Source organism: Chironomus tepperi, unplaced genomic scaffold (genome assembly GCF_022539635.2).
Source record: "Chironomus tepperi strain 1889 unplaced genomic scaffold, CSIRO-AGI_Ctep_v1 contig_337, whole genome shotgun sequence".
Classification (NCBI taxonomy): domain Eukaryota; kingdom Metazoa; phylum Arthropoda; class Insecta; order Diptera; family Chironomidae; genus Chironomus; species Chironomus tepperi.
This window is the reverse complement of record NW_027226459.1, coordinates 374337-400410: the sequence shown is the minus strand read 5'-3', so window position 1 is coordinate 400410 and position 26074 is coordinate 374337. Positions and strand designations below refer to the sequence as shown.

Below are 26074 nucleotides of genomic sequence, written 5' to 3'. Positions count from 1 at the left end.
ATTCGGAAACTTAGTTGTTCTGGGCAACTGGTTCCCACTTGGACTTAAGCAGAATTGCAAATCAGGCACTTGTGACAGACAAATACCGTACAATTTCTTGATAATTTGTATGGTTTTGTAATAAAAACCAATAATTTGTATAGTTCTGCCTGTCAGAGGTGCCTGTCTTGCAACTCTAGATCTAAGTATGTTGTCCATCGGTGCCATACTGGCAACATTACAATTTATGTTGATCGGGGCAGTATGATGTAAATATTGAGTCATATAAGTTCCAGTAACAATGTGCAAACTTCAACAAAAATTGGAATAAACAGCTCTATTTACCTTTTTTATTCACAAAAAAAATCTTTCTATCCTTCCAATAATTTTCAACAAAAGTCCACCGAAGGATATTTAAATTCAACTTCAAAAGACATTCTAAATTGTTTTCATTCATCTATTCTATCCATTGCTGCCGAAACCCGGGGAAACGTTTGAAATTGAATTCCTTTTTTTTTTTTGTTAATATTTGAATAAAACAGTATGCAGCCATGTGAAATTCATTGAAGAAATTATATTGAAATACTTCCAGCAATAAAAATTGATATAAAAAAAAATTCTTATTGTATTAATACCAAATGCTATCAGGATCAAAGCCTCCATTCCGTCGAATTGAAATGAAAATGAATGAAGTCCATTCTAAATTTTTTTTTACGCATTTTAACTCAATATTGCGACTTTGATTTACTGTAAATCTGTAAATCAGAGATGGAAGTTGACTCGGATTTCATGAGGAAATGTCCACTTGACTTGATTAAGATTTGGAGCTCTGTTCTGTCAATGGTGCAGACATAACCTCATTTTCGGTTATGGGGATGTTCACTTGTTACATAACGCGAAGAATCGACTTTTTGATTGTCGTTCCTTTGCAGTAAATGGCAACTTAATGTTGATTTCTTTGTACAAATTGATTTCGAATATGATCGGTTTGTAAACCTTGACATTCCAAGTTTGATTGTGGGGTAGCCACTCTTCAGACGAGGAGTTTTGGATAGTATTTTCCTCTATCCTTTAACGTCCTGATTTTGATAAATACTTCGGAATCTACCAGCAACTTCGGAGTCAGACTTCGGCTTTTTCAATTCCCCTTGGCTTTGCCAATATTCCTCAGTTTTCCAAAATTCCCTTCGGTTTCCCCAATTCCCTTTGGCTTCCTCAATCTTCCTCAGTTTCCCGAATCCTCCTCGGTTTTCCCAAATCCCCTTCGGTTTCCTCAATTCCAGTGGCATCCTCAATTTTCCTCAAATTCTCTATCTACCCTCGGTTTCTCCAATTTCTCTTGGGATCCCCAATCTCCCTCAGCTTCCGCAATTCCCCAAAATCTCAGCCTCTTTCATTTCCCGTAAAAGCGTTGCGCAATAAGTGAACGATCCTATGGGCTGGAAGTCGATTTGGCAGAGAGGTCGATTTTTTGAGTTACGTTAATATCTGAATGATCATTAAGGGCTACGGGTCGATTTGGGAAATTAGTCTATTACTCGCGTTGGATAATAATTATTAATCGAGAACTGAAGCTTCAGGCTAGTTCGGAATAATTAAATTTTTCATTATCTCAAATCTGTCCAATTATAAGACTAGAAAATTCCATTTTTACACAGTGCTATATCAAAACATCTGAGGCGAAAAATAATTTAATCGTTTTCTAATCTGTTCTTCTCAAATTAATTCCTCCATAAAAAGTTCTTTGTCCCTTCCTTTATTCATTGAAATTAATAGAAAAGTAATTGATTTATGATTTAAATCCCAAGGATGGAAAGAGACTCGATTTGATGCTTGAGGTTGGATAAAAGTTTATGTTAATGGTTTTTTTTTGGGAATATTAAGTTCTTATTCATTTAAAGATGTTTATGGATCAAGATATTTTGGATGATTTGCATAAACAGAACAAAATACTTCAAAATTTCAACTTAGGTTCTTGACTGAAGGATTACTTAACTTTATGGCAATCATTCAATTGCTTTAATTTCGCGGAAGATACAAGTGATGCTTATATTCTGACGTAAATGTCTTGTTTGATGTGAGCTACCCGAGTGACATAATTGAAGCAATTCGCATTCTTCACCTTAAAAAATTCTCGATATTAGCCATCAAGTCGCCGTCGTCTGGGTAACTTCGGGTTAACCTACTTAAAATCAGTTAGAATCACGTTTACCCGAAGGCATAATTTGACAATCCGTATTGTGCGCCGTAAGCAAGGGTCGAATTAGCCATCACAGTGCTGTCGGCGCAACTTTGTATCTTAACGTTTATAAGGAAATGTCAAACCAGCTTGTATCACGTTTACCTTAGCGATACAATGTGGCGAACTGAAATCAGCCGTCACAGTGTCGTCAGATCAACTTCGAGTCGTTTCGTCTATGCGGCGACATAGCCATACGTGCTTTACTTTGCTGACCGTATAGATCAACTTTGATCCATGGCTGGCCTCTCTTAGTTGACTTTTGATGCTGACTCTATTATTGGCTGCCATTTTCCAATCTCCAATAGCTTGCTATTTACGTAGCAGTGTCCTACCAAACACAATGTGCTGCTCGGACTTAGCTTTCACTAAATTCATCTTCTAAGTGTGTCGTCCATATCATGTTCTGATATGTCCCATAAACAAACATTTCTTACTAATGTTAACGTCTATTAATAGAACATTTCATCCCACACTCACGCATCAAATCATTAAAGGCTCTTTTTTCCTTCCTTAATAATCCTAATTAATCAAAATCATAATTAATTTATCCCCAAGGAAAAGAAAACAAAAAAAAAAAAACAAAAATAAAACTATAAATTACTTTTAAATTATGAGACCTGCCTAGTGATTGAAGATTTGAAGCATTGCAATATAGTCCCGAGCTACACACATGAAGGAGGCTCTGAAATGGAGTTTTTAAGATTCCGGTAAAACTCTCTTATTAACATGTCATGGCACTCTGAGGCTGCTATTCAGTGTTAATAAAAGAGCTTTAGGTGAGCTTTAAAAGCTCCATGACGGAGCCTAATCATTTATGTATGTCACTCGGGACTAAATTTTCCAAGAATTTCACCCATAAAATTACAAAAGGGATGAATTTTAAGTACATAAGCCTATTGACAATTAATCATCCCGTGCTTCAAATTTTTTGATCATTAGTAAGGGATACATTCTTTGTATTATTAACATACCGCTAGCAATAAGACAATGATTAATTGTAAGTCATAATATTTTGATAATAAATAAAATTGATAAATCAGATTTTTATAGGAATACTAATTAATATATTGGAACTAATTGTGTCTATTATTATTATTGTGTCAACTTACTATTTCTAGATATACATTAAGGATCAATTTATTGAATATTAATGAGGATATTTTCTATTTGATTTAATTTGTGGTTGATGATGTGATAGGATTTCTGATTGAATGCTTAATAACTTACTTCGATGGCCGTGCAGATCAGCTGTGTATGTATCCATGGAATCTCTTAATTGGCGTCTAAAACTGACTCTATCCTTTGCTGCCCTTTGCCAATTACCAATATCAAGTGCTACACTCTCTTTATCAACATCTTCCTTCTAAGAATCATTGCTTGATTGAATTTCTATTGCGATATTTCCGAGCGACACAAATGAAGGAGGCTCCGATACGGTACGTTTAGGGCTCTTGTATTAACATAAAATAGAAATCGTATCCGTGTGGCTTCTATAGTCCAGCAATTTAGATGGTATTCATTCGGTGCTAATAAAAGAGCTTTAAGCTTAATAAAGCCTTCTTCGTTTATGTCGCTCGGGATGGGAACGTTCGGTGGAGGGAGGGAAGCAAAAAATGCTATTTTTAGAGCTACTTAATTTGCCAAACGTTCCTTGTTTCATTTTTTTCTTGTCACAACATAAGTGTATCATTAAGAGAAGCTTTAGTTGAATTAGAATCATAAGCAGATAAATACCTCTGTGGAGTAATTGATAAGATGCTTAGATCCAATTTAACTAAATAAATTAAAAGTCGTCGGATCGAATTCTTCCAGTTTTCAGATTATTTCCTTACTTACTCACTTACTTACTGGAACCATGCTCCGACTTGGAGCCTTGGTTATTACAAAAGACCTTCCATCTGACTCTATTGCTGGCCACATCACAAAGCTTGTACAAATTCTTACTTACTTCCTTACTTTCTTGGCTGTGCAGATATAGTCTCAAGCTAGTTCTATCCTTTATGAACTTCTGTCAGTTCGGAATATTAAGGACTTTGGCATTCTTTTCTACTCATCGATTCCAGGAATTCGTTGGAATTCTTCAAAATCTCTTTTCATTTCCAGAATCAAGCATCAATTCAGAACTTTGAATTATATCGGAATTCTGAGCCTACACTCACATTTGACATCACACCTAGTATAATATGGTATAGTAATATGGCTACAAAGTATATCAGAAGAAGAGCTTGTCAAGCACATAGGAATTATCGAGAAAATTGTCAAAAAACGTTAAATATGCTTAACAGAGATCCAGCTGTCGCTTGATTCAATGAAAATGAAATAATGAATAATAATCAAATATAGAAAAATAATACGAGAAAATTCCTTCAAGCTTTACAAAAATAGAATTACAAGAAAAAGGATAAATAAGTATAGAATAAATAATTTAATACCATTTAAGCTTTCAGACGTGATTTCTACATTAATATATTAAAGACATGATTCTTTTAGGTATTTATATTTTGATACATTCTTTCATTTTGATAATGAGGAATGTTAAAGGCTTTGGTGCTTTGTAGCGAAATTGTAGGCTATTCGATGCTTGTTAGCTCTTCCTCCCTTAGTTCACTGACCGTACAGATTAATTGTGATCCATGGCCTCCATCAGAGTTGCCAAGCTTGTCTCAGTCAACAGCTTCTTTGCATGAACTCTTTGGACGTCCTTGTGATCTTTCTATCTAATTTCCGAACATTCCCCCCAACGACATTCCAGTCGATCAATTTAAACTTCTGAATGTTTCTTCTTTTTTAATCAAGAGCTTTTAGGAACATGTAGCACAAAAAGTTTTTATTCATTAAGATCCAAAACGTAAAGTATGTTGAAGAGCTAGCCTACCTGACTAATAAGTTCTTTATCTACAATTGATTGTCTTCATTATAGCCATCTAATCAATTCACGAACTGTAAATAAGAAGCTACTTGGGTCTAGAAAAGTTTTTGCTATATTCATCTCCATTCATACTTAATAGGATGCGGGCAAAACTTTGTGTGTTGTAGACAGAAGATTACAGGTATGATTTCTTTTGACAGTTTGGATTTTTTAATGGAATTTAAATTATTATTTAAAAATAAATATACTAAAATATACTGAGGATCACTTAGAGAACGTTCGGGAGTTATTTAACGTTTAGGAAGGAAGCTTTCGATCGAGGCAGTATTGTACTTGGAATCGGGAATTAGCAAGCGGTAGAGCTAGTTTTAGAAACTGCTATTTTGGAAGTATTGAAGCTTAAAGTCCATGGTATGGCTTCAAGCGACTAGTTTAGTGGTGGACAATCGTTTACTTTCGCGGTAAGCCTCGACCAAAGACGCAAACGCCTTACGGCTAATGGCATTTTCAGAATTTTTTGACTGCACACAGGCTGTTCACTAACTTTAAATAATTAGCCCACTTACAAAAATGAGGTTTTAATAACATTAAAACAATGAAGATTTGTCGGCACATCTTCCAATAATGGTCCTTTGACCTTCATCAGGACAGCGTAGCCAATACTTCTATAATATCAAACGTGGCCTGAATATCGATAATCTTAAATCGCATTCAAGCAATTTGCATAAAATTAATTTCGAGGACTTTTAAGCTTCAACTTAAAGTTAAAGGACATAATTGCGTTAGTCAAGTGACCATGACACAATGAAAGGAAGAAAACAAATCAATTGAACTGATTTATCCGAGAATTAAGCACAAAGTTCTCTTTTGATTGATTACAATGAAAAATCCAATTTTAAGCTTCCGTAATAAATATTTTTCAAGGAATTAATATTGCTGATTCAATTTTCTAGGGATTAATAGCAACATTAAATTTTTCATCAGCTTCCATCCAAATTTATTGATGGTCAGCAACTTCTTTTTTAATGAGTTCTTCTTCCCGCCAGATTTTTTTTCTTTCCTTTTATCCGATGATTAACGTCTCACATCTTTTGTAAATATTTGATGGACGAAAAATTAATTACTGGTACAGGCTGTTTACAAATGATGTCGATTAATGCTGTGCCGTTAATATAATAATGTTCATTTAAATATTGTATGAACCTTCACACAGCTGCAGGCCTCAATTTGTTTAAATCTGCGTCCTTCCGAAAAATTCTTTTTTCTACTAAAAGTTCGCGGCAAAAAATTCCCAAAGTTCAATTTTGAACTCCATTTTTTGAATTTTGAACTTCCGTTATTTTTTAAATTTTAAATGACCGTTATTTTCTTTTGACAAGAATTTAAATTCTCAATGCTATTTGAAAAGTGTAACATCATTTGTGAACAGTCCCTTTCCCCACAAATTAATTTTTGAGTGAATCCATACTCATTATTCACAGTCTAGTAAACCAAACTTAAGTGATCTTATTCAACTAAAAGTTGAATATTTGGAAGCATTCTTATTCATATTCGATGACTGTCGATATCGTATTTAAGGTTCAATGACAAGATACTACTTAGAAACAAAAGTAGAAGATGTGTAGAGTCTTCCAACATTTTTAATTATATTATAGCTTTCGATTGGTTACAGCACGTTTACATTGATTAAAATTCCTCAATATCATTAAAAACTTATTAATACAAAGGAATATGAGGGGAGTAGCAGGATATTTTTAAAAACTGGAATGGGAATCGATATTTTTATCAAAAACTTTGAAGAAGTTTGCGTTCGAATAGTGGAAGTTGCTAAGTTTCGAGAATCAATCAATATTCAGGACACGAATTAAGTAATTTAAATTCAGCTTCGATCATCCTTTTTGTATAAAGTTATAAATTGACAGATACAGCTAAGGCAGTGAATATTAAATCTTTTTTCGAGCGAGACATAGTTAGCCACAAATGAATGACTTTCCAGGATTTGTTCGTAAAATGAATTTTTAATTTAAAGTTAAAATGGAGCTTCTTTGTGACCAAATTTAGATGGTTCCCATTTGTTGATAATAAAAGAGTTTTTGCGAAGTCCCTGGTGGAACATTAAAAGCTCCGTGGTCGAGCCTTCATCATTTGTGTCACTTCTGGTTTGAAGTCAAAGAAAAGTTATGGTCAAAATCATGGAGAATTACTCAATTATCTAGTGTACACTTAGTATGACACCAATCGCCATACTTTTCATGTCACATTTGAAGCTTTTTGGGACATATTAAACAGTTTGTCACGAACATACTCTGAACTAAGGTTATGAAATCGTGCACACAATATTATAATGATTCTGAGAATTGCTGTTACAGTTGTGACACTTGAGATTTTGTGGTCAGCTGATTATTCTAGAGCTATACTCAAACTATATAACAAGTTATAAGGGTTTTGTGTATCGTAATCAGAAAAATTGCTTTAACTTTAGACTTCTTAAAGCCTTTAACTCGACAAATCTCAACTAGGAAGTCTTGGATACGATTTCGAGAACTTTTACTCAAATCAGAGTTGCAAAACAGGTTTCGTGACAGGCGAGAACCGTACAAATTCTTGATAATTTTAATGGGCTTTTGTAGGAAATTTTCAAGAATTTGTACGGTTTTTGTCTGTTACAGGCACTTGTTTTGCAACTCTGACTCAAATTTTCATGAAAAACAGGCATTATACTTTAAAATTATAAATTCCCAACTTCCTGCAATATTTCTCAATTCAATATTCCATCACATTCTATTAATCATCTCTTAAAGTCACCTTAGATTATGCATAGAAAAAGTCAAGTCAACTTTAAACTCTGCTTTTAATTTAATGAAGTGTGTGGTAAACATAACATGAATGAAAACTTTAAAATCCTGATTGTATATGACATCCAATCCATTTATGTAGATGATATGTGTAATCTATTTCTGAGTATTTGCAATTTAATGTCGTACCTAATTACATTGATTGGATTATATCAAGTTATCAACAATGAATACATTTAATAATGGAAGTGTTATAAGTTGATCAGGTATCATGTAAATACAGGTATTCCTCGATATAAATAGATTGATTTCGATTAAAATTGAATTTTAACAAGGAATTGACTATAAATTTAAGATCTGTTCCGAATTGCACCATCTATGCGAATATGAAGAGACGTCGACAACTAGATCGTGCTGTTCGGGAAGACTACCTGTATTCCAATTTCAATTTAGGAATCAACGAGATATTCTCTATGTAAACTTTACACCCACCTAGCTTTTTTATGCAATAATTCCAATTTCCCACGTAAAAAGTGTCAATACTCCTTAACACTTCAATTTCACATCACTTGAATATTTATAAATGGCTCACATAAATCCACGTTCACAATTGTTCACGTTCTTTTTTTTATCGCACAACACCACAGTCAAGCGCGACCGTTTCATTCAAATTTTCACGAATAAATGGTTACAAGTTCAACAAACAGATAATGTTCCGGGTGGCTGTTATCACTTTCGCACGTTTTTGAAGCAATAATAAATCCTTTTACGCATGCTACAGATATCCATTAGATTGATTTCCGTACTCGTTCATATGAATGATGAGACTAAACATGGATTGTGAATAAACACTTGGAAAGGTTTTATTCGAGAAACAAATCTTAAGTACGCAACTTGTGAGGAAATTTTATGTGTGTTCTGTTTACATGAGAGGAAATAGCCCAAATATTTTTCACTTTGCTAGGAAAAACAATTAATCATAACTGTTTGTTTAATTTTGAAATGTAAACAATTAAAACATTTTTTCAACGGTTCGAAATTATTTGAAAATTGTGCAAAAAGTACTGAATGTTTTGGAATATCGTCGTAACTTTAATTTGATGAAATTTTGGGAAATAGAATGAGGATTTTCAGGATTCATAAACTAATCATCCTTTATTCCAATTTAGGATTTCAAATTCTTAATAAAAATCAATATTAAGCAGTTCTAAAATGGAAATTCATCAATCTAAGTAACCGAACTATTGACTTGGATTAATTTTTTACACAAAACATCAGAAAAAGGTAAACAAAACAAAAATTCTTGAAGATATGATCGACGATTTAAGTTATTACGCTTATATTTCAATAACTCTGCTACCAGTTTACTTTATTTTCAAATTATTGATGTGGATGGGATGGGAATTATTCATTAATAACTGAAGAATCGTGAGTTTTTAATTCAATTTTGCAATTTAACAATTTTTTGCTGATTCTGATTTATTTCTAGATTTTTGTGATTTGAAGGAGTTTTTGTTTTTGGAAGTGATTGAAGTTAATTGATCTCTATTCCATTTATGTATTTTGAAGATGAAATAAGCTCTTAATCGAAATGATTACCAAAGAAGCAGTAGGAAGCTGATGTACATACATAAATTGATATAAATTGTATTAATAATGAAAATAAATGAATTTTGTAATTTTAATAGAAATTGTCTCAGAAAATTTTAATTTTTCGCGTTACGCAATAAGAGCACGATTTCTAAATTGTTTGATTTCATTTTCAATTTATGCAAATGTCAATGTATTACTTTATCAATGCTGATCAATGTCAAACACACTTGTAAAAGGAAGGCAATGATTTAAAGCTTAAAGCAAATTTAAAGTCTATTGCCATAAAATAGAATTGTTGTGATTTTATTGCCACAGGCGATAAGACGAAAGTATTTAAATGCAGGACGTAAATGGACGTAGGTCAGGCTAAGTTTCATTACAATCTGGCAACTTACTTCCTTTTACTTCACAGAATGATGTTCAGAGACACTAACAATTAAATGTTACTTCCAATAAGAAGACAATTCAGTACTTATGCTTAGTTCTCATTAAAGTTCTTGATGAGATAAAGCAACAATTCTCAATTACAAATAAGTATCAAGTGAAGAACTTCCTTATGGACAAAGCTAAGAATGATGTTTATTGTTTGAAGTTAGAAAACAAACTAAAATATTTATATGAAGGGGTTATCAACTATAAAAGGGGAAAATCAACGATCAATTCTAGTTGCAAATATAATTTGAATATTAAATGACAGTTGACATGTCAATTTTTAACAGAAAGAATAGTTGAAGGATTAACTGATAGTAGGAACTGATCAGCACCCATCAGCACATCCACCAAAGTAAAACTCAATTGTTATTTTTTTATATTTTACAGATTTAAATTTTCTTTAATAATTTTTTTATTTACTGAATCTTTTTTGTTACATTTTACAATTTTTTTCATTTATGATTTTCCCGAATCTATTTTCTATAGTTCAAGACCATCTTCAAGGTCTGCGTAAATATCGTAATTCATGCGTGTGTCCCTCATTTTTGTTTATATTGGAATGATTTTATTAATTTAACATAAAATTACTTTTTTTCATCAGTTTTTAATCATTCCATTTTTTTCTCATAAATATCCACGCGAGGCATGGACGCAAAGTTGCTTTTTTTGATTTTTCTTATTTAATTTAATTGAAAAATAAAGTTTAACTTAAAAAAAGGCAAATAAATTTTTTTTTCTTCATTTTTTTAAAGATTTTATTCCGTTCTTAAAAATTAATTAATTTTTTTGTATTAAAACTAGGATATTTTCACTTTTAAAAAGGGAGGGGGATATTATAAACATAATACATAATATGATATAGATAGATTTTTTTATATATTGCATAAAGTAGTTAATTATCAGAGAATGGAAATCTTCTTTTTTCTATTATTTTCTGCTGAAGCTCCTAACACTCGATCAAAAAGGTGGAAAAATTGTGGATGGATATGACTTTTAAACACTCTTAGTGCAACATTAGATTAAAATAATTAAATAGACCCGAGTGGCATGCAGCAGTAAGTTTATTTGTAGCCGCTAAAATAGAACCAAGACTGCCGTGACGGTGCCGTGATTGTGACCAGAGCTCGAAGTTAATTCTCATTTTGTATGAAATCGAATCGACTTTTCCTTGAGTATTGAAATCCTTAGTTACAGAAATGATTTATGACCCAAAAACTATTCTACTGCTTCTGATTATTTCTACCATTTATATTGTTGTAAAATGTTGAGTTTTTAACAGAGTCTTTGAGCAAATGACCCCATGTCATGACCCCAAATCTTAATCAAAATAACATCCAGAGCTGGAAGCCGACTGGATTTCAGTCAGTGGAAAAGTCGAGTCGACTTCGATTTCTAAGTCTAAGTCAACATCAATCACTACCCAATTACTTTTTATTGCATAGTTCTAATCTATTTTCATCCACTCGGGTTTGATTTTAATTGAAAAAAATTGTGGAAAATACTTTTAAATTAAAATATTATTTAAGAATGTAAGATATGGGGTAAAAAGTTAAAAGGAATGAAAACAATTTGGGGGTTGTTCATAAATGACATCAATTGAAGAATATTACAGTTGAGTAACATTAGAGTTCGTGTCTTAAGTAGTGTTTTGCCAAGAACTACAATCCTGCATTTGATGCGTTTAAGATGCGTAAGCCTGCTTTTATAAGCTGTAACTTATATGAAGTTCGTCCAAGACTGCAGGCTCGAAAATGTATTTTGATCTGCAGTCAGCAGATCTGTAATTTTGAACGAACCCTAGTCTTAATAAATTTTAATGACATCAATGACAGTCAAGAGAAGAGCTCGAAGTCGACTCAAATATTATATGAAGTAGAGTCGACTTCGAATTCTGGGCAACAGCATGTAAGTGATCTAAAGCTCATCATAGCTGACAGACATCATTTATGAACGAATCCCTCGAAAAAACCCTTCCATCAATGAAACATGAAAGAACAAATTGAAAACTATGAAAAATTCATAAGCTTCTCTATTCCATTCATTCCATGTTACTGTTACTGAACAGAATTGCATTACAAAATTTAAAAATGCTTGAATGCAACCAAAAAGTGAAGTTGAAGCTAATTATTTAATATCTAGATTAAACAATGAATGTTTTTTTTTATCTGAATAGAAATGATAACATTTATGATTCATTAAACAAAGCTGTCAAGTGTTTTTGTTGCTATTTAATTTATTTTAATATGGGGAAAAAATGTTTGTGGAAGTGTTAGGAAATAGTCTGAGTATTTAGGACATAAAACGATCATTAAGACTAAATTAAATGGAAGAAGATACATTTTAAAAATTAAATTGTTGGATGTAGTTGCTTGAAATGTCTAGTCAAGCAACTTGTTGCTCTGTCAGTTTTTGGTGGCTTTTTAAGAGGATCCCCTACTTAATATTGTCTATAGATGGACTAACTTGAGCGACACAAAGCGACAAATTGCATTATCCGCTATTAAAATGACTCAAAGCCACTCATCAAGGTGCCAACAGGACAACTTTGTGTCATGCCGTTAATATGACAACATAGCAGTGTCCTGGCGTACCCAGTGTGTTGTTCGGGTAGCTTTTTGCATGGACAAACTGACTCAAGTCGATTAGACTCTATTTCAAATTCGAGTCGACTTCAAGCTTCTGATAGGAGTTACCCATCATCAACTTGGTGTTTGAATCATTCAACAAACATTAATAAGCATGTATCACGACTTTATCAGTGTCACGCTACGTCGCTATGTATATTACCGGCAAAAACGTCACAGAGACATGAGTTTGTGGGAGTTTGTATTAAAACAGGGCTACGGATCATAAGTTATGAGCAGCTAAGCATTTCATCCGATTAAACCGCGATAATCAATTATATTAAACAGCACAGAAAGCCTTCCCATCACTAAGCTATTGCAACTGACCTTTTCAGACAAACATTTAAATAAATTCAATTAAAAAGTAATTTTCTTGGGAAAACTTAGATATCAGCATCGGAACTAAATTTACATTAATATTATAATTTCAATACACAAATTATTGATAAGAAGCTACACAAAATTCCCAGACTATTTCCACAACTAAACTAATTTTACGATAAATAATTGTCGGACATGGTGAATCATAAAGCGAAATTTACTATAAATTTTTTGCGAAAGAAGAGATGTGCTAAAGATATACAAAATATTAACAATATAAATGGCTACAGTACATTAGATGATCATCAACTTCTTTTTCGTCCGCTAATAATTACTCATTCTCACATAATCACATTTGAACCAATTTTTCAACATAGATATTTTTCAACACTTGCACCATTATTTCCTTGATTCTTTTATCATAACTGTTCATTTTTTTCGGTGTTTTTATTTGCCTTATCCCTAACAGACAAAGAGTATACTCTAAGTATACTCATTTTTGTGAGCATGCTCATTTTTATGAAAAAGCATGCTTTGAGTATGCTCATTAATGTGTGCATGCTCTTTGTATGTTAGGGTAGTGCTGTAATTTTTGTAAGGGACGTGATACATTTGATTATTTATTAACTGTGTGATTGTTTAGTTTTTTGCTGGTTAAATGATGTTGCTGTACAGCAGTGGTGTCCGAACTTTATTGTGCCACGGAACTCCTAAGTAGTAAGCCACGACCGAAATCCATCCATGGCATTTCCAAATTCTGCGACACAGTTTGGACATCACTGCTTTAGAAACCCACGACACTCTTGAAACAAATCATGTACAGCCTCGATCTCAGGATCCTGCACCAGCTAACTCCTTGACACCACAATTAATAAATTCCATATTGATCCATCACGCGTGTGTCCAAATTAATACATGCATGACCTTGTATACATAGAGTCAGAATTTCACCATAACACGACAACTGAACACTATATCCGCGATCACACATTTTCATCCCTGCATGTTCACATATTTCATCTATTTTGCCACTAACATAACTGCTGCTTATTAGATATTTATATAAAAAATTCTTTACACAATTTCCATTCGATCTGTGCCCGAGTGTCCTCATACAAAAATCACTTCACTATCGTATTTCCATATAAATTAATTAATTTAATGATTTTATCATCAACGGAAAAAATGAAGCATAAAAAAAATATTATGTTGCTGGTTTTTTTGTTTTATTTCCATTTTCGGCGAAAACTTCTTATGAAATATATCAAGTAAGATAAGTTTGTTTAATTACTTCATTATTTCGTGAATGCCATAAAGACAGCCCAAACAATTTCATTTGTGTTTGGCTTAGCCGCTTCTGCCTCAAAATCTAAATCCAGTAATTCTCTCACACGACGCATTGCTAAATCATAATCATCATCGTTAAGCGGTGCAAATGCATTCTCTAATACGTCACTAGCATGCGCAAGGAATATTAATGACAACATACGCTTCTCAATTCGCTGTGGATCATTCACCCATTTACTTAGAACTGCATCTTGAATCTAAAATGAGAGACAGAAAGAGAAAAAAAATTGTTTTGAATAAGATAATTGTTTAACTGTTATGCTGCATATGTTTACATCGATTGAGGTACATCTTATTTATATGAAAGTTTTTTTTTTAGTTTTTTGGCTCACAACTTGGTAATGTTTTAGAGACATATGTAGATGCCAAGATGTAAAAGCGAGACTTGATTTTCAGTTATTGCTATTGGGGGTCATTTAGTGATGACGGCATAGATTTTGGGGACAAAAGTATGTTTTGATGAACTTTATCATTCTTAAATTGACGTCTAGCTTTAACCCAAGTACATCATGTTCGCTAGGGGAATACTGCGTAGTCGTATTAACGGTAAGACGCTATATAGCTCAGGAAAGGAAGAGAGGGAGCTCGTGGTAGACCAAAGAACTCCTGGAAGGAAGCTGTCGATAGAGGCAGTAATGCATTTGGTATTGGCCAGGTAAGCCGGCGTTAGAACCAGCTTTAGGCGACATCTGAGAGAGGCCATGGATCACAGTAGATCTGTACGGCCATCGAAGTAAGAAGTAAGGATGAGATGAACCCTTAGCTGAGATCCACATCTGATCAAGCTTACCACAGAATGTAAGCTTGGGATCTAAATATCCAGTTTCATGCTGTACATCATTTTTAAACGACCCCTAAAGCGACTGACACTCAAAAACACTGTCATGATATAACTGAATGTCATCCATAAAGCATTAAATGTATGCTGTCTACATCAGACTTATCATCACTAAACATACAATGTCTACAATAATCTACAGCCATAACCTTACGACTGATCCCAAACACTGATCATTTATCACAATAGCCGAGAAACTTTCTCACACATAACTCAACCCCAAAAGGTCATATCCAAAAATTCATTCAACTTACCTTCTTAACCAATTTAGACTTTATATTGTTGTCATTAAGTGGATGTGTAGTCATATCAAATAATAGAAAATTCTGTTTCTCTGTTGTCAATACGCCTTTCTCAACAAGATTTTTGGCAAGCCTTTCACGTACATTCTTCAACTGATAACGTAATTTCAATGGATTCCATGTTTCACCTGTGTAATTAAACAAACAATAATGAATATGCATGGATTGACAGAACCGTTAGATTATGCATGCATGCTGTTTAATTTCATATGCATAATAATGATATTGTTCCTTTTATTCATGGATGGATGTTGTGCTGTAAATTGAGAAAATTTCGCAAAACTTGATGGCAATTTTATGGAACTAGGCTATGAATTGTTGGATTGATTGACTATTTGCCTTGAATATCTTTAAGTGACAAATTATCAAGTGCTAAATTCCAAATGAAATCGCGATGAGTCATGGATCTTATGTAAGATGTAAGCGGGATATAAGAAAGATGTCCAACTTGAACTTTATGCAAATTGATGGCCATAAAAAATTTCTTTGACGTCAAAAATTTGGGGATATAAATAAACAGCACATCTAACAAGGCTCAAAAACCGGTTTGTGAATCTCAAGAACTTCATCGTTATGATCATGGCCAATGATAAAATGCGCATTTTTGCAGTTTCATTAAAATATTTTTGGTAATTATTAATGGATGTTCTGTTTTGACAGTCAGAGGTTGAGCAACATGGCGTTGGACTGTAATGAAGGAATGCCAGTAAGATGTAAAAACAAAAAATTTGTACAAGCTTTGTGATTTGGACAGCAATAGAGTCAGATAAAGGATTTTTGTAGGAGCCTAGGCTTCAAGTCAGAGCATGGTTCCAGGAAGTAAGTAAGTAAGTAATCACATATTGACTGATGCATCAGTCTATCATGATGGCCTCAAAACCTCACGATTATTGACTGCTTTCCAGCAAGAACGAGCAATCGCGACTTTAATCCTATTTATCCATTTAAGCCAGTTCTGAACTTCAGAACGTAAGGATAACTGACTAAGTAGATGCCAAACATAAATCCACAAAAAACTAATAAATTGCTTGCTTTGAAGATTTTCATGAAGCCGTCCATCTAATATCAAAAAAATCAAATTTTTTGACCTCATGCTTCAGTGTCAACAAGTTTAAATCCATCCATTAAACAAGCAGGCTTGGCAATCCATAAATAATCCTTACCGCTTAAATATTCAATCCAACTTTGAATCGTTTCTGGTGGATCTGTGTCTTTTACGTGCTTTAATGCTTCATCCAATAGAACATCTCCGGTTGGTGTGTCTGATTTCAATATTATTTTTCTATATATCCGAAAGGAAGGCAAAGGAAGTAAATAATTAGTACGAAATTCAAGTAGTCATAACAACCTCAAAAATAACTTACCTAGAGCACAATCCACGTCGTCTCATACCAGCTTTCTCTAATTCAATTCGCCCTCTCAGACCTAATTCGATCAAAATACATCCACGAAGTCCACTTGATATGCAATCATTCCAAAACGATGTATAACCCTAGATTGATTATAATAGCAAATAAAATCGATATTAATAATGCTGTTTATTAATTATTTTCATGTATTATTCACATTAGTTTATTGATCCGTGAAGGTGTACTTTTGTGTAAATTTATGAGAATGCATGAATATCACTTAAACTTGAGAGACTAATAATGCCAAAAAAATTCCCGAAACTAAATAATTATTACGTGATTTCTTGAATGTCGATAGTGGTGTGGAAAGCACGGTTTTATACAAAATTATTGTTAATTTGTTGATTTTTTGAGCAACACGCAAATAAAGATATTTGTTTTGTAAGGCTGTATGTTATGGAATTTTTGGGTATTTTGAGGTATTAGAGGAGGTAAAGGTCAAGTTGTCTATAGACATCATTTAGATACAAAAGCGCATTTAATGTCTAAATTCAGTTTTGGACTAGAATTTTGATGTAATTTGGAATTAAAGGGAATGGAACCAAGCAACCGGAAGTTCAGCAAGAGAACCACATAACCCACCAAGGCATCAACCTTATTTTCAATTCAGACACGACCTAACTTATTAACCATCATTCGTGACTTAAGAATAATTCCTAATCCCATATAATAATCATACAGATACACTTCCTTCCTCGTTTATCAACTTATACATGACGTCAAAAAATCTATCTAATTTACATACATATTTCTATATCAGACTGACCCAGTGATGGCCAAACTTGTTTGCCAAACACACAAAAAAAAAACGTGTTGAAAGGAAAATCAAAGAAAGTTGTATAGCAATATTTTTGTTTTGTTGGGTAAGAAGATGCCACATGCGATTTTGTGTACTGACTGGATTTTTTTGAAATAGACAACAATACATTTTACATTTTGAATGACAAACTGAATGTTCAGTACTGAATGATTAGTTGGAAATTGCATTATCGTCAATTAATTGACAATGAGTATGATTACAGACTGATAAAGGTATTGAAATAGAGTATTAAGTGCCAATAATTAGGAAGGTTGGCTATAAAGTATGGTGTAAGCTAGTCAGCAAAAAAAGAACCTTGACTTAGTAAAAATATTTCGAATATTTCAAAATTTGGGCTGTTCATTCAAAATCCGAGCAACACAACAGTCGCATGGACATTAGCTATAAGACAACATAGTCGCGTGGACATCCACTTCCAACACAACATAGACGAATTGATAACCACCATAACACAACAGTCTCATAGACAACCACTAAAATACAACAGTTACATGGACACGTAAGTCATACAACACAACAAAGTGGCAAGGACACCGCTACGTCACGTTGGTAACATCAACATAAGCAGGATACACATAATCAGCTGTTTTTAACGGCAAAAATTTAAATTTGCTATCGTGTGTCACTCGGGCAAGATTCCTTAATTTTGTCAAAATGTCCAATAATTCTACCTATCCATGTGCCCATCACTGATACTCGATTTTATTTCTACAAGTCTTCCACAAATACTTCAACATTCCAACAATTTCACCATCAATAGAAGTTTATTGTCATTTGATACTTTATAACTTGAAAATTGACAATATTAATCTCTCAGCTGGCAGAAAAAAAAAAAAAACATTTATTTGACTTCATTCATTGAATGTTTTGTAACAAACAGGCACGAATTGATTACAGATATGCAATTTTACTGCAATTAAGTCTCAGAATTGAATTGGAAATTGACAAGGAATGTAATAAGAAAGATGCAGTCGATAGGGATCGTAATGCACTTGGCATCGGTAATTGACAAGCGGTTGCCAGCGATAACGGCACTATCAGACGCAAACTAAGGGATGCTATGGATCACAGTTGATCTGGACGGCCAGCGAGGTAGCTAAGGAAGAAATGTACATCAATAGATGTCAACTTCCCTGTCATGAATAACCCGATCAATTTGTCAATCACATCAAGCACCCAATAATCATCATAGATACATCAATAAATAAACATTTGACGTTTATTCGACGTCATTTAAAAGCTACATCCATTTTTGTGATCACATATGACCTTATACACACCCAAAGAAAAAACCCCAACTTGTTGTCCACAAACAAATTAAGTCCAAATCTTCTAGATATCAGAATTGCTGGAAACCCCAATCGACTCCCACGTGCAAAACCTAAATATGCCACGGGACATTGCTTAGAGACTCGGACTATTTCGGAAATGAAAATTTTGATAAAAATAAAAAATAATAAAATTGTATTGTAACAATTTTGAACAAGAAAACATGAATTGGGACTGATAAGCTGTAACTTTTTTTGTTCCTGTATAAATAATACACAAATGTAAACTTTATATTTTTTTCGCCAAGCTCGAACGCATTCAACTCTAATTCTATGTGAGTAACACAATTTTATTTTAGTTTTCAATTGATAATACGAAGATAAAGCATGATAAGACTTCCAATATACCGCTATGCAGCAAATATTCCAGTACAAAAGAATTTTGCCCTTAAAAATTTTTAAGTCTAAAAAGTTCACTTAATGGCACCAAAAGAAAAGTAAAAACTTCAATTTTGCATGTCACGAAAATTTTAATAATGCACGTTTTTTAGTTCCAATTTTAGAGTGTCTAGTAGAAAGTGTATTGGTATGATATTTAGTAATTATATATCACGATTGTCTAGTGATGACGAATTAAAGACAACAAAACAATGTCTTAGACAGCGATAAAGTGTCATTGAGTCTTTATAGCTATTGATTGTGTGACTACGTTTAATGCCTGGATCATGTAAAATTAAAAGATGTAAATTCATCAAATTTCAGATGATGTACATTATATATGTGGATGAAGAAGAAGCAAAATACAGAGAAAAATAATAAATGTCATCGCATTAATGATTATTAAAGACTTTACTGCCATTTTCTTCAAACTTCCCTCTTCTCTCTAATTTTCGTGCCTTTATGTTATGCACTTTATTTTCGTATAATGCAACAAAACGATTCATTGAACTCTCAAATCTTGTTTGTTACACACTCATATACGTACTTCTTTATCCTTTAGTCCAAGTAATAATACTTCTTCCATAAGCGTTAATCGTGTCTCTTTATCAGATGCCTCTTCTGGATTCTCATCTTCTGATCCATTTTTGAAATTATCATTATGATCATTATTTGGGGAAGTACTGGAACTAAATTCTGTGCTACTGCTCTTCGCTGCATTTGTCCTTCTAACTAATCCACCAGATGAGCTAGACGTGTTCATTTTTTTAAACTATTTAATTTATATTTTTTTCTCTCTTTTTTATGTATTAATTTCTACTTTTTGAGAAAGGGAAATTTTTTACTTTAAATGTTTCTTTTACGTCTAAGTTTTCACTTTAAACTGTTCAACACGATTAATTTATATATCACCAATAATTTAAGCTTTGTTTTGTGCAAGAGATTATGATAAAAATTAATATATTACTATTGTTTTAAATTCTAATTTTTTTCATCCACGAATTAGGTATTTTTTTTTATTTTCGTAAGCACAAAATGAAATCTACAAACTAGTTAACTGATTTTTCACAACGTAGTTGTGCTTGGTGCGCTGTTTTGACGAATTAGAATATTTAATTAAAATTATTTGTTATTTACAAAATGACTACTAGAACTGCTATAAAATAACTGCTTTAATTTAAAATATCCGTTAAATTTTGAAATCTTCTCAAAAAACTCAATTTTTGCACGGATCAAGTATTCAAATTTCAAATAACCGTTAAAAATTAATCATCAAAATCGCTTAATCACACGGTTTTCAGTACCTCACTTTAGTCTGTGCTCATAGATAGAACTGTTTGCACAACGAAAATTACATAGACAAACTGACTGACTATTTTTATAACAATTCAGCTAAAAATATCTACAAACCATACAAATTGAACAGTTCTGGAAATAGAAGTAAACAAATTGTACAGAAATCATGTTAATTCACCAGAAAGAGATCAGTGATTTAATTAACTGTTCTTATCACAATTGGTATGATGACTATAAGAAGAACTGTATCAAGTCATTCTGCCTGGAAGTTCCAACTGACGTCCTTAATTATTTAAAACAAGATTTCTTCGTTTTACCCAAAGAGTGTAATTTAAGTGATGCCTGTTCATCAAATACACAAAAAATTGGCGAGTCAAGTAGCTTCTCTGATGATGAGGCAGAAGATGAGAGTGCTCCCGAATTCCGAGAATTTTCTGATAAAATCACGAAAATTATCGATAAATTAGGTAAGTTTAATTCATAATTGTGAAATTCATTAATTAAGGCACTATGCCGATAACTATCAAGCATACAAACAACATCCAGTAAGACAAAATAATCCAAATAATTAAATTGAAATTTTAGGTGGCTCAGCATTCATCAAAACCAATTGGCATTCACCAAAGGACTCAGTTTGGATAACAGCAGGTCAAACCTTGCGTGTTAAAGATTTATGTGATGTATATCAGTTGCTAAAAGCATCAAGTATCTGCAAAGAAGATCTAAATCAAGTCAATGAAAATAATTTTTGTCATATTATATTCAAAAAGTGGAAGGAAATTCATCCAGGAACAGAATTTCGTTGCTTTGTGAGAAATCGGAATCTTATTGGAATTTCACCAAGAGATTGGCCACAATATCATGAGCATTTTAAGACACAGAAGAGAGATATTATTAAGGATATTGTTTCATTATTTAAGGAAAAGATTAAGGATAAATTTCCAATTGATAACTGTAAGTTAATCAACAATCTTAAGGTATATCCAGTAATAATTTATAAAATTAATCATTACAGACTGTTTTGATGTTATTCGTGAGACTAAGGATCATGTTATACTTATTGACTTTTCACCATTTAATGAGAAATACACAGCACCACTAGCTTTTGATTGGAATTTCCTGCTCGGTGATGAAGTAATCGCTACAAATGATGATGACGAGTCTGACAATCCAGAATTCAGATATCTCGATAAGGATGTAGGCATACAGCCAAATCCACGAAACAATTACGGCTTTCCACAGGAAATGATTGAAATGTTTAAGAGCAGCAACTTGTCCGACGATCAAATCGAAGAACTCAACAGAATCACATTGGAGCAAACGGAAGCTGGCGGTAGTCAGGAAGAGTAAATACGTTTTTATAGAAAACAACTCGCATTTATTATAATTTTTCATTATTTACAATAAATCGACATAATTCGTCTTATTTACAAAAATCAGAAATGAATTTAATTACTTTTTCCTAGAAAAATTCTCGTACGATGATTTATTTGTGGAAGGAAGGAAGGTTTGATATGCTGTATAGAAACCAAAGACGTTCTCCTTCGTCGTTTATTCATTGTTTTTATATCTTATAATTGGAAACTTTTCTAATACACGATGAATGTAACAAAAGGAATCTGTTAATATATTATTATTATTATTTCTAAATGACTTTTTTTGTCTAGTCTCACATGATCAGAACACACGCTTCTTTAATTAGTTTAATTTGTTGTATTGTATAAAATTCTGTCTTAATTGCCTGCCTTTCTCTCCTTATTGCTTTCTTGGGGACCTTTTGAATTCACATTGTTCATTGACGATAATGTTATCTGAAATTATAAATATTTATAAGTAAGTGAATAATTAAATTTTATGGGCGTAGTCACTTGAACGACGAAAGAACACTGCCATACCCAACAATAATGACAGAAGAATACTTGACAAAATAACGGTCAAAAAATATTTGAAAAATAACGACCATAAAAAATTTGAAAGAAACGTACGTAATTTTTCGTAACGCAAGCAATTAATGAAGCATTTAAGTCTCCCTAACAGGCAAAGAGCATGCTTTCATGGTACACAAATACCATTTTAGCATCTAAAAGCAGTCTCTTTGCCTGTTTGGATCAAGTTCTTCTTCTAACATCAAGTGACGAGCCTATAACATCACCCATACTCACCTCTAAATCATTATTAAGATTTAAGGCCTCTCTTAAGGTATTAGCTTCGATGGTAAAGAGGAAGCATGTGGGAATTTTAACATCATCTTTACCATCGCCTGACATAGCAAATGGCGGTGAATTATGAATAGATGTATCAGGTACATTATCGACAACAATAACAGCACTTGCACCAGCATTCATTGCTCGTCGTGCCTTATCCACAAATGTGCAATCGCCACGTTCAATTATTGCAATTTTACCATTAATTTCATCCTTATTTTGTAAATCCGTACATAAATGGAATGGTTTTGCGAACACTAATTTAGATTTAATTGGATCGACAATGTCTGGACTGAAATGTGATGGACCAGCTGATAAAACAATTTCATCACCAGTTGTTGGATGACGAAATGATACAGCATGTAGCTCTGATGATGGAACTGCATTTGATTTAGATAATTCAACCATTTCCTGCATAAATAAAAGTCCGCGTTCAGCCTCTTCTACTGATTTGGCCTAGAACAAGTAAGATTTATTGTTAGTGACGGGCATCAAATTGATGTACTGTATACTTACATTATAGAAGCTATGAAGTAATTGAACTTTTCCGTTGCCCAGCGAAACCATAGTAACTCCCATATCGAATAATGCTCGAAGATGGTCTGCATTATTTGCTTGAAATTCATTAGCACGTAATCGATTGGCGACTGAGATGCGTGGACATGAGGCAGTGACCAAATCTCGGAGAGGACGACGGACCGTTTCAGGAAATAACTTGTTTGGTGATGGACATGAACGCATAAAATCTAAATCAATTGCATGATTATCATCATCATCCTTATGCGTTGATCCTGTATGATTTGATAATTTACCAAGACTTAATGGAAGTAAATGAGCTTCAGTCGTGAATATAAAGTCATCAATATTAAGTGGAAGATCTTCATCATCACTAAACAGCAAGTATAGATATTTAATTGTTTCAGATAATAAAAATGAATCCATTCTGTCTTCATGCTTTCCAGTACGTATATCATTAACAGCTGCATAGCCACAAGGAACTTTTGTGTATTTTTGAATTGTTTTTAATGCTTTCTTGCCAACATGAAGATAATAATGATCACCAGTTGCACGATAAAGGAAATAAGTTGATTCAATAAATTCAGGACGTAAGTGATACTGTCCCCAATGAATCTGAAAATCATATGTGAATGCTTCCGGTATAAACTTGTACATTTGCATGACTTGATAAAGCATCTCGTGTGTTTGAACTGCAGGCTTTAAATCTCCTGAAAGGACCTGAAGACCAGGCCAAAAAGCAAGTAATGCATCCATAAAGTTTTTACTTTTTGTATGTGGACGATGCATATGGACATCCAAAAATATTGGACCTTGTCGGACATACTTCATGACAGCATTATAATGCTTATTAAATCGTGACAAGTAACGTTCGTCGCCGAGTAAAATGTATGATTTTAATAGATATTCATAATATGAATCGATTCCAGCACCAACGCCTGAATCTCGTCGTATCCAATCACCAGAATGTACATTGACGACAGTTCCCATTAAATTTGATGATCGATTTCTGATTTTCCATAATGCATCCATTGCAGCATGAGCCTTGGCTTCAAAAATTGGTTCCCCGCTTAATCTTGACAGTGCTGCAAATTCTAATAAAATTGTTCCTGCACATGCTGTACATGTCTCACGAGAATGTTTTAATGCTTCCGACTTCATTCCATGTTTTAAATTAATTCGTGCATGTGGAATTCCTGTTGATGTATTAAATGCTGGCAATAATCTATATCCGAGATCTTTTGCCATTTCAAGTAGCTCGCCACGATACCAATTCATCATATGAGCTTCTTTTTGTATATATTCAGCCAATATATGAGCTGATAATAATCCACCAAGCATTCTAATATTTGTTTCAAATACCGATACAATGATGTCATTATCAAATTGAACATTCTTGATAACTAGCTTAACTGCTGACTCAAATTCCTCGAAATCTCCTAATATCACTAATGTATCTAGCGTATCAACTAGTGTCATTGAGAAGCTAAAAGTAAAGTTATGCAAAAAATCATTATTAAGCAAAAAACAGGAATTAGATTTGGGACACGTCACATAAAAAATTAATTTCGCAGTTAATTCAATTCAGTTATCAGGAGAAAACAATATAAACAGCTGTATCATGCATAAAAAAGGTAGTGATAAAAACACAAATATCATTTTCGTGTTGTGGTAGAATATTAAGCCAATTGTTGACGCTTTTTCAATTTAATTATGCGTGTAATGTTTGGCATATTGCTTTTTGTAACGGAAAAAATTAATTTGAATTTTATGCTGAATTTTCCACCAACACAAACAAATCAAATGTATTGAATTTAAATGAAGCAAATTTTACCGTAAATCAAGGAGGAATCTACAATTTGAACGCTTAAATGCTAGGTATAGCTATTGATTGATACTTTAAGCTACTCTAAAGATGCCTATTAAGTAAGATTTAATTCGTTTTTTGCCATTTTTAAAATCAAATTTAAATGTGTTGGTCAATATCAGGAAATATGAAATTTCAAAATCCGTTAAAATCTTGCATTAATTATTAAGGTCCTTGATAATGAATTTACATATTTTTTGCTTGATTATCAATTTGCATAGGAATTAATTTGAATATTTACAAAAAGTGTTAATTATTAACGTTAAACAGTGTCAATTCTATGGAAATTGCCAAACATCCCAAAATCCTTGTTGAATGACATTAATCAAGAAATTGTTGCAAAACGTCAACAGCTATGATGAGAAAATTAAGTCTAACGTCAATGTCAAGTCAAACCAGTTCAACTTTAACACATTATAATCTATTCAAATGCATCTCTCTAACTTGTAAATTCGATGATTCATGACCTTGATTTTTCACTCAGTGAAAAGTGATTTTGCTTGCCCAACATATTAATAAGATCAGTTGCAGCATAGGCACCAAATTGAAAAAACTGCTTTTTTATGTAATACATAAAATCCAATATAATGTGACGAAAATTAATGTTGGGACATAACTGAACATGTTTTACTTACTTTCCTAATGTATCATCTAAATCTCCTCTGGATGCAGAAATCCCCCTGATCCGTCCTTTACAACTTAATGGCTGTAATTCATCAGCTGGAAAAGCATTGTCCATGTAAGCTCGGTATGCATGATAAAACATTTCCCGTGCCTAAAATATCAAATAATAATACAAAAATTTGTTATGAATACGTCAGTAAAAATTTCTGATCTAGTTTTCAGTCGATAAGGGCCAAAAAAAGTACGGAATTGAAATTTTACCTCCTCTCTGAAAGTAGAAAAAAGCATAT

General features: G+C 32.9%; 4 protein-coding genes across 5 annotated transcripts in view; 1 reads left to right on the top strand and 3 right to left on the bottom strand.

Annotated features, from left to right (window-relative positions):
- Positions 1-8592, bottom strand: part of LOC139093719 (uncharacterized) — a 113879-nt gene extending 105287 nt beyond the window's left edge. The window contains exon 1 of the mRNA XM_070644536.1: positions 8378-8592. The gene's annotated coding sequence lies outside the window, so the exon portion shown is untranslated. The remainder of the gene's footprint in view (positions 1-8377) is intronic.
- A 1706-nt stretch (positions 8593-10298) lies between these two features.
- On the bottom strand, positions 10299-20252 carry LOC139093601 (Golgi phosphoprotein 3 homolog sauron-like). Its single transcript, XM_070644363.1, has 5 exons — positions 19825-20252; positions 16707-16834; positions 16506-16624; positions 15295-15470; positions 10299-14399 (listed from the first exon to the last, which is right to left on the bottom strand). The coding sequence occupies exons 1-5, from the start codon at positions 20038-20040 to the stop codon at positions 14151-14153; spliced, it is 888 nt and encodes a 295-aa protein (XP_070500464.1). The 5' UTR covers positions 20041-20252; the 3' UTR covers positions 10299-14150.
- Positions 20253-20682: 430 nt separating this feature from the next.
- LOC139093721 (translation initiation factor eIF2 assembly protein-like) lies at positions 20683-22016 on the top strand. The gene is made up of 3 exons (XM_070644539.1): positions 20683-21040; positions 21159-21527; positions 21589-22016. Exons 1-3 carry the CDS (start codon positions 20740-20742, stop codon positions 21921-21923), a joined length of 1005 nt encoding a protein of 334 aa, XP_070500640.1. The 5' UTR covers positions 20683-20739; the 3' UTR covers positions 21924-22016.
- Positions 21925-26019, bottom strand: LOC139093720 (ER degradation-enhancing alpha-mannosidase-like protein 3). Of its 2 annotated transcripts, XR_011544730.1 has the most exons (5): positions 25796-26019; positions 23294-24779; positions 22736-23233; positions 22247-22384; positions 21925-22192 (listed from the first exon to the last, which is right to left on the bottom strand). XR_011544730.1 is itself a non-coding variant. In XM_070644538.1 (4 exons), exons 1-4 carry the CDS (start codon positions 25924-25926, stop codon positions 22307-22309), a joined length of 2193 nt encoding a protein of 730 aa, XP_070500639.1. In that variant the 5' UTR covers positions 25927-26019; the 3' UTR covers positions 21925-22306. The 2 variants fall into 2 exon arrangements, 1 of the variants encoding a protein (XP_070500639.1); XM_070644538.1 differs by having other exon boundaries at positions 21925-22384.
- Positions 26020-26074: the final 55 nt, after the last annotated feature.

What these genes read in the sequence shown, in the direction of transcription:
- LOC139093721 (XM_070644539.1), top strand. Translation starts at nt 20,740, where the DNA reads ATGTTAATTCACCAGAAAGAGATCAGTGATTTAATTAACTGTTCTTAT. An exon ending in GAAAATTATCGATAAATTAG is followed by an intron (nt 21,041 to 21,158) that starts GTAAGTTTAATT and finishes TTGAAATTTTAG; the next exon opens with GTGGCTCAGCATTCATCAAA. An exon ending in TAAATTTCCAATTGATAACT is followed by an intron (nt 21,528 to 21,588) that starts GTAAGTTAATCA and finishes TAATCATTACAG; the next exon opens with ACTGTTTTGATGTTATTCGT.
- LOC139093601 (XM_070644363.1), bottom strand. Translation starts at nt 20,040, where the DNA reads ATGAACACGTCTAGCTCATCTGGTGGATTAGTTAGAAGGACAAATGCA. An exon ending in CGACGTGGATTGTGCTCTAG is followed by an intron (nt 16,625 to 16,706) that starts GTAAGTTATTTT and finishes TCGGATATATAG; the next exon opens with AAAAATAATATTGAAATCAG. An exon ending in AGTCTAAATTGGTTAAGAAG is followed by an intron (nt 14,400 to 15,294) that starts GTAAGTTGAATG and finishes CTCTCATTTTAG; the next exon opens with ATTCAAGATGCAGTTCTAAG.
- LOC139093720 (XM_070644538.1), bottom strand. Translation starts at nt 25,926, where the DNA reads ATGTTTTATCATGCATACCGAGCTTACATGGACAATGCTTTTCCAGCT. An exon ending in TACTTCATAGCTTCTATAAT is followed by an intron (nt 23,234 to 23,293) that starts GTAAGTATACAG and finishes TACTTGTTCTAG; the next exon opens with GCCAAATCAGTAGAAGAGGC. An exon ending in ATCTTAATAATGATTTAGAG is followed by an intron (nt 22,385 to 22,735) that starts GTGAGTATGGGT and finishes TTATAATTTCAG; the next exon opens with ATAACATTATCGTCAATGAA.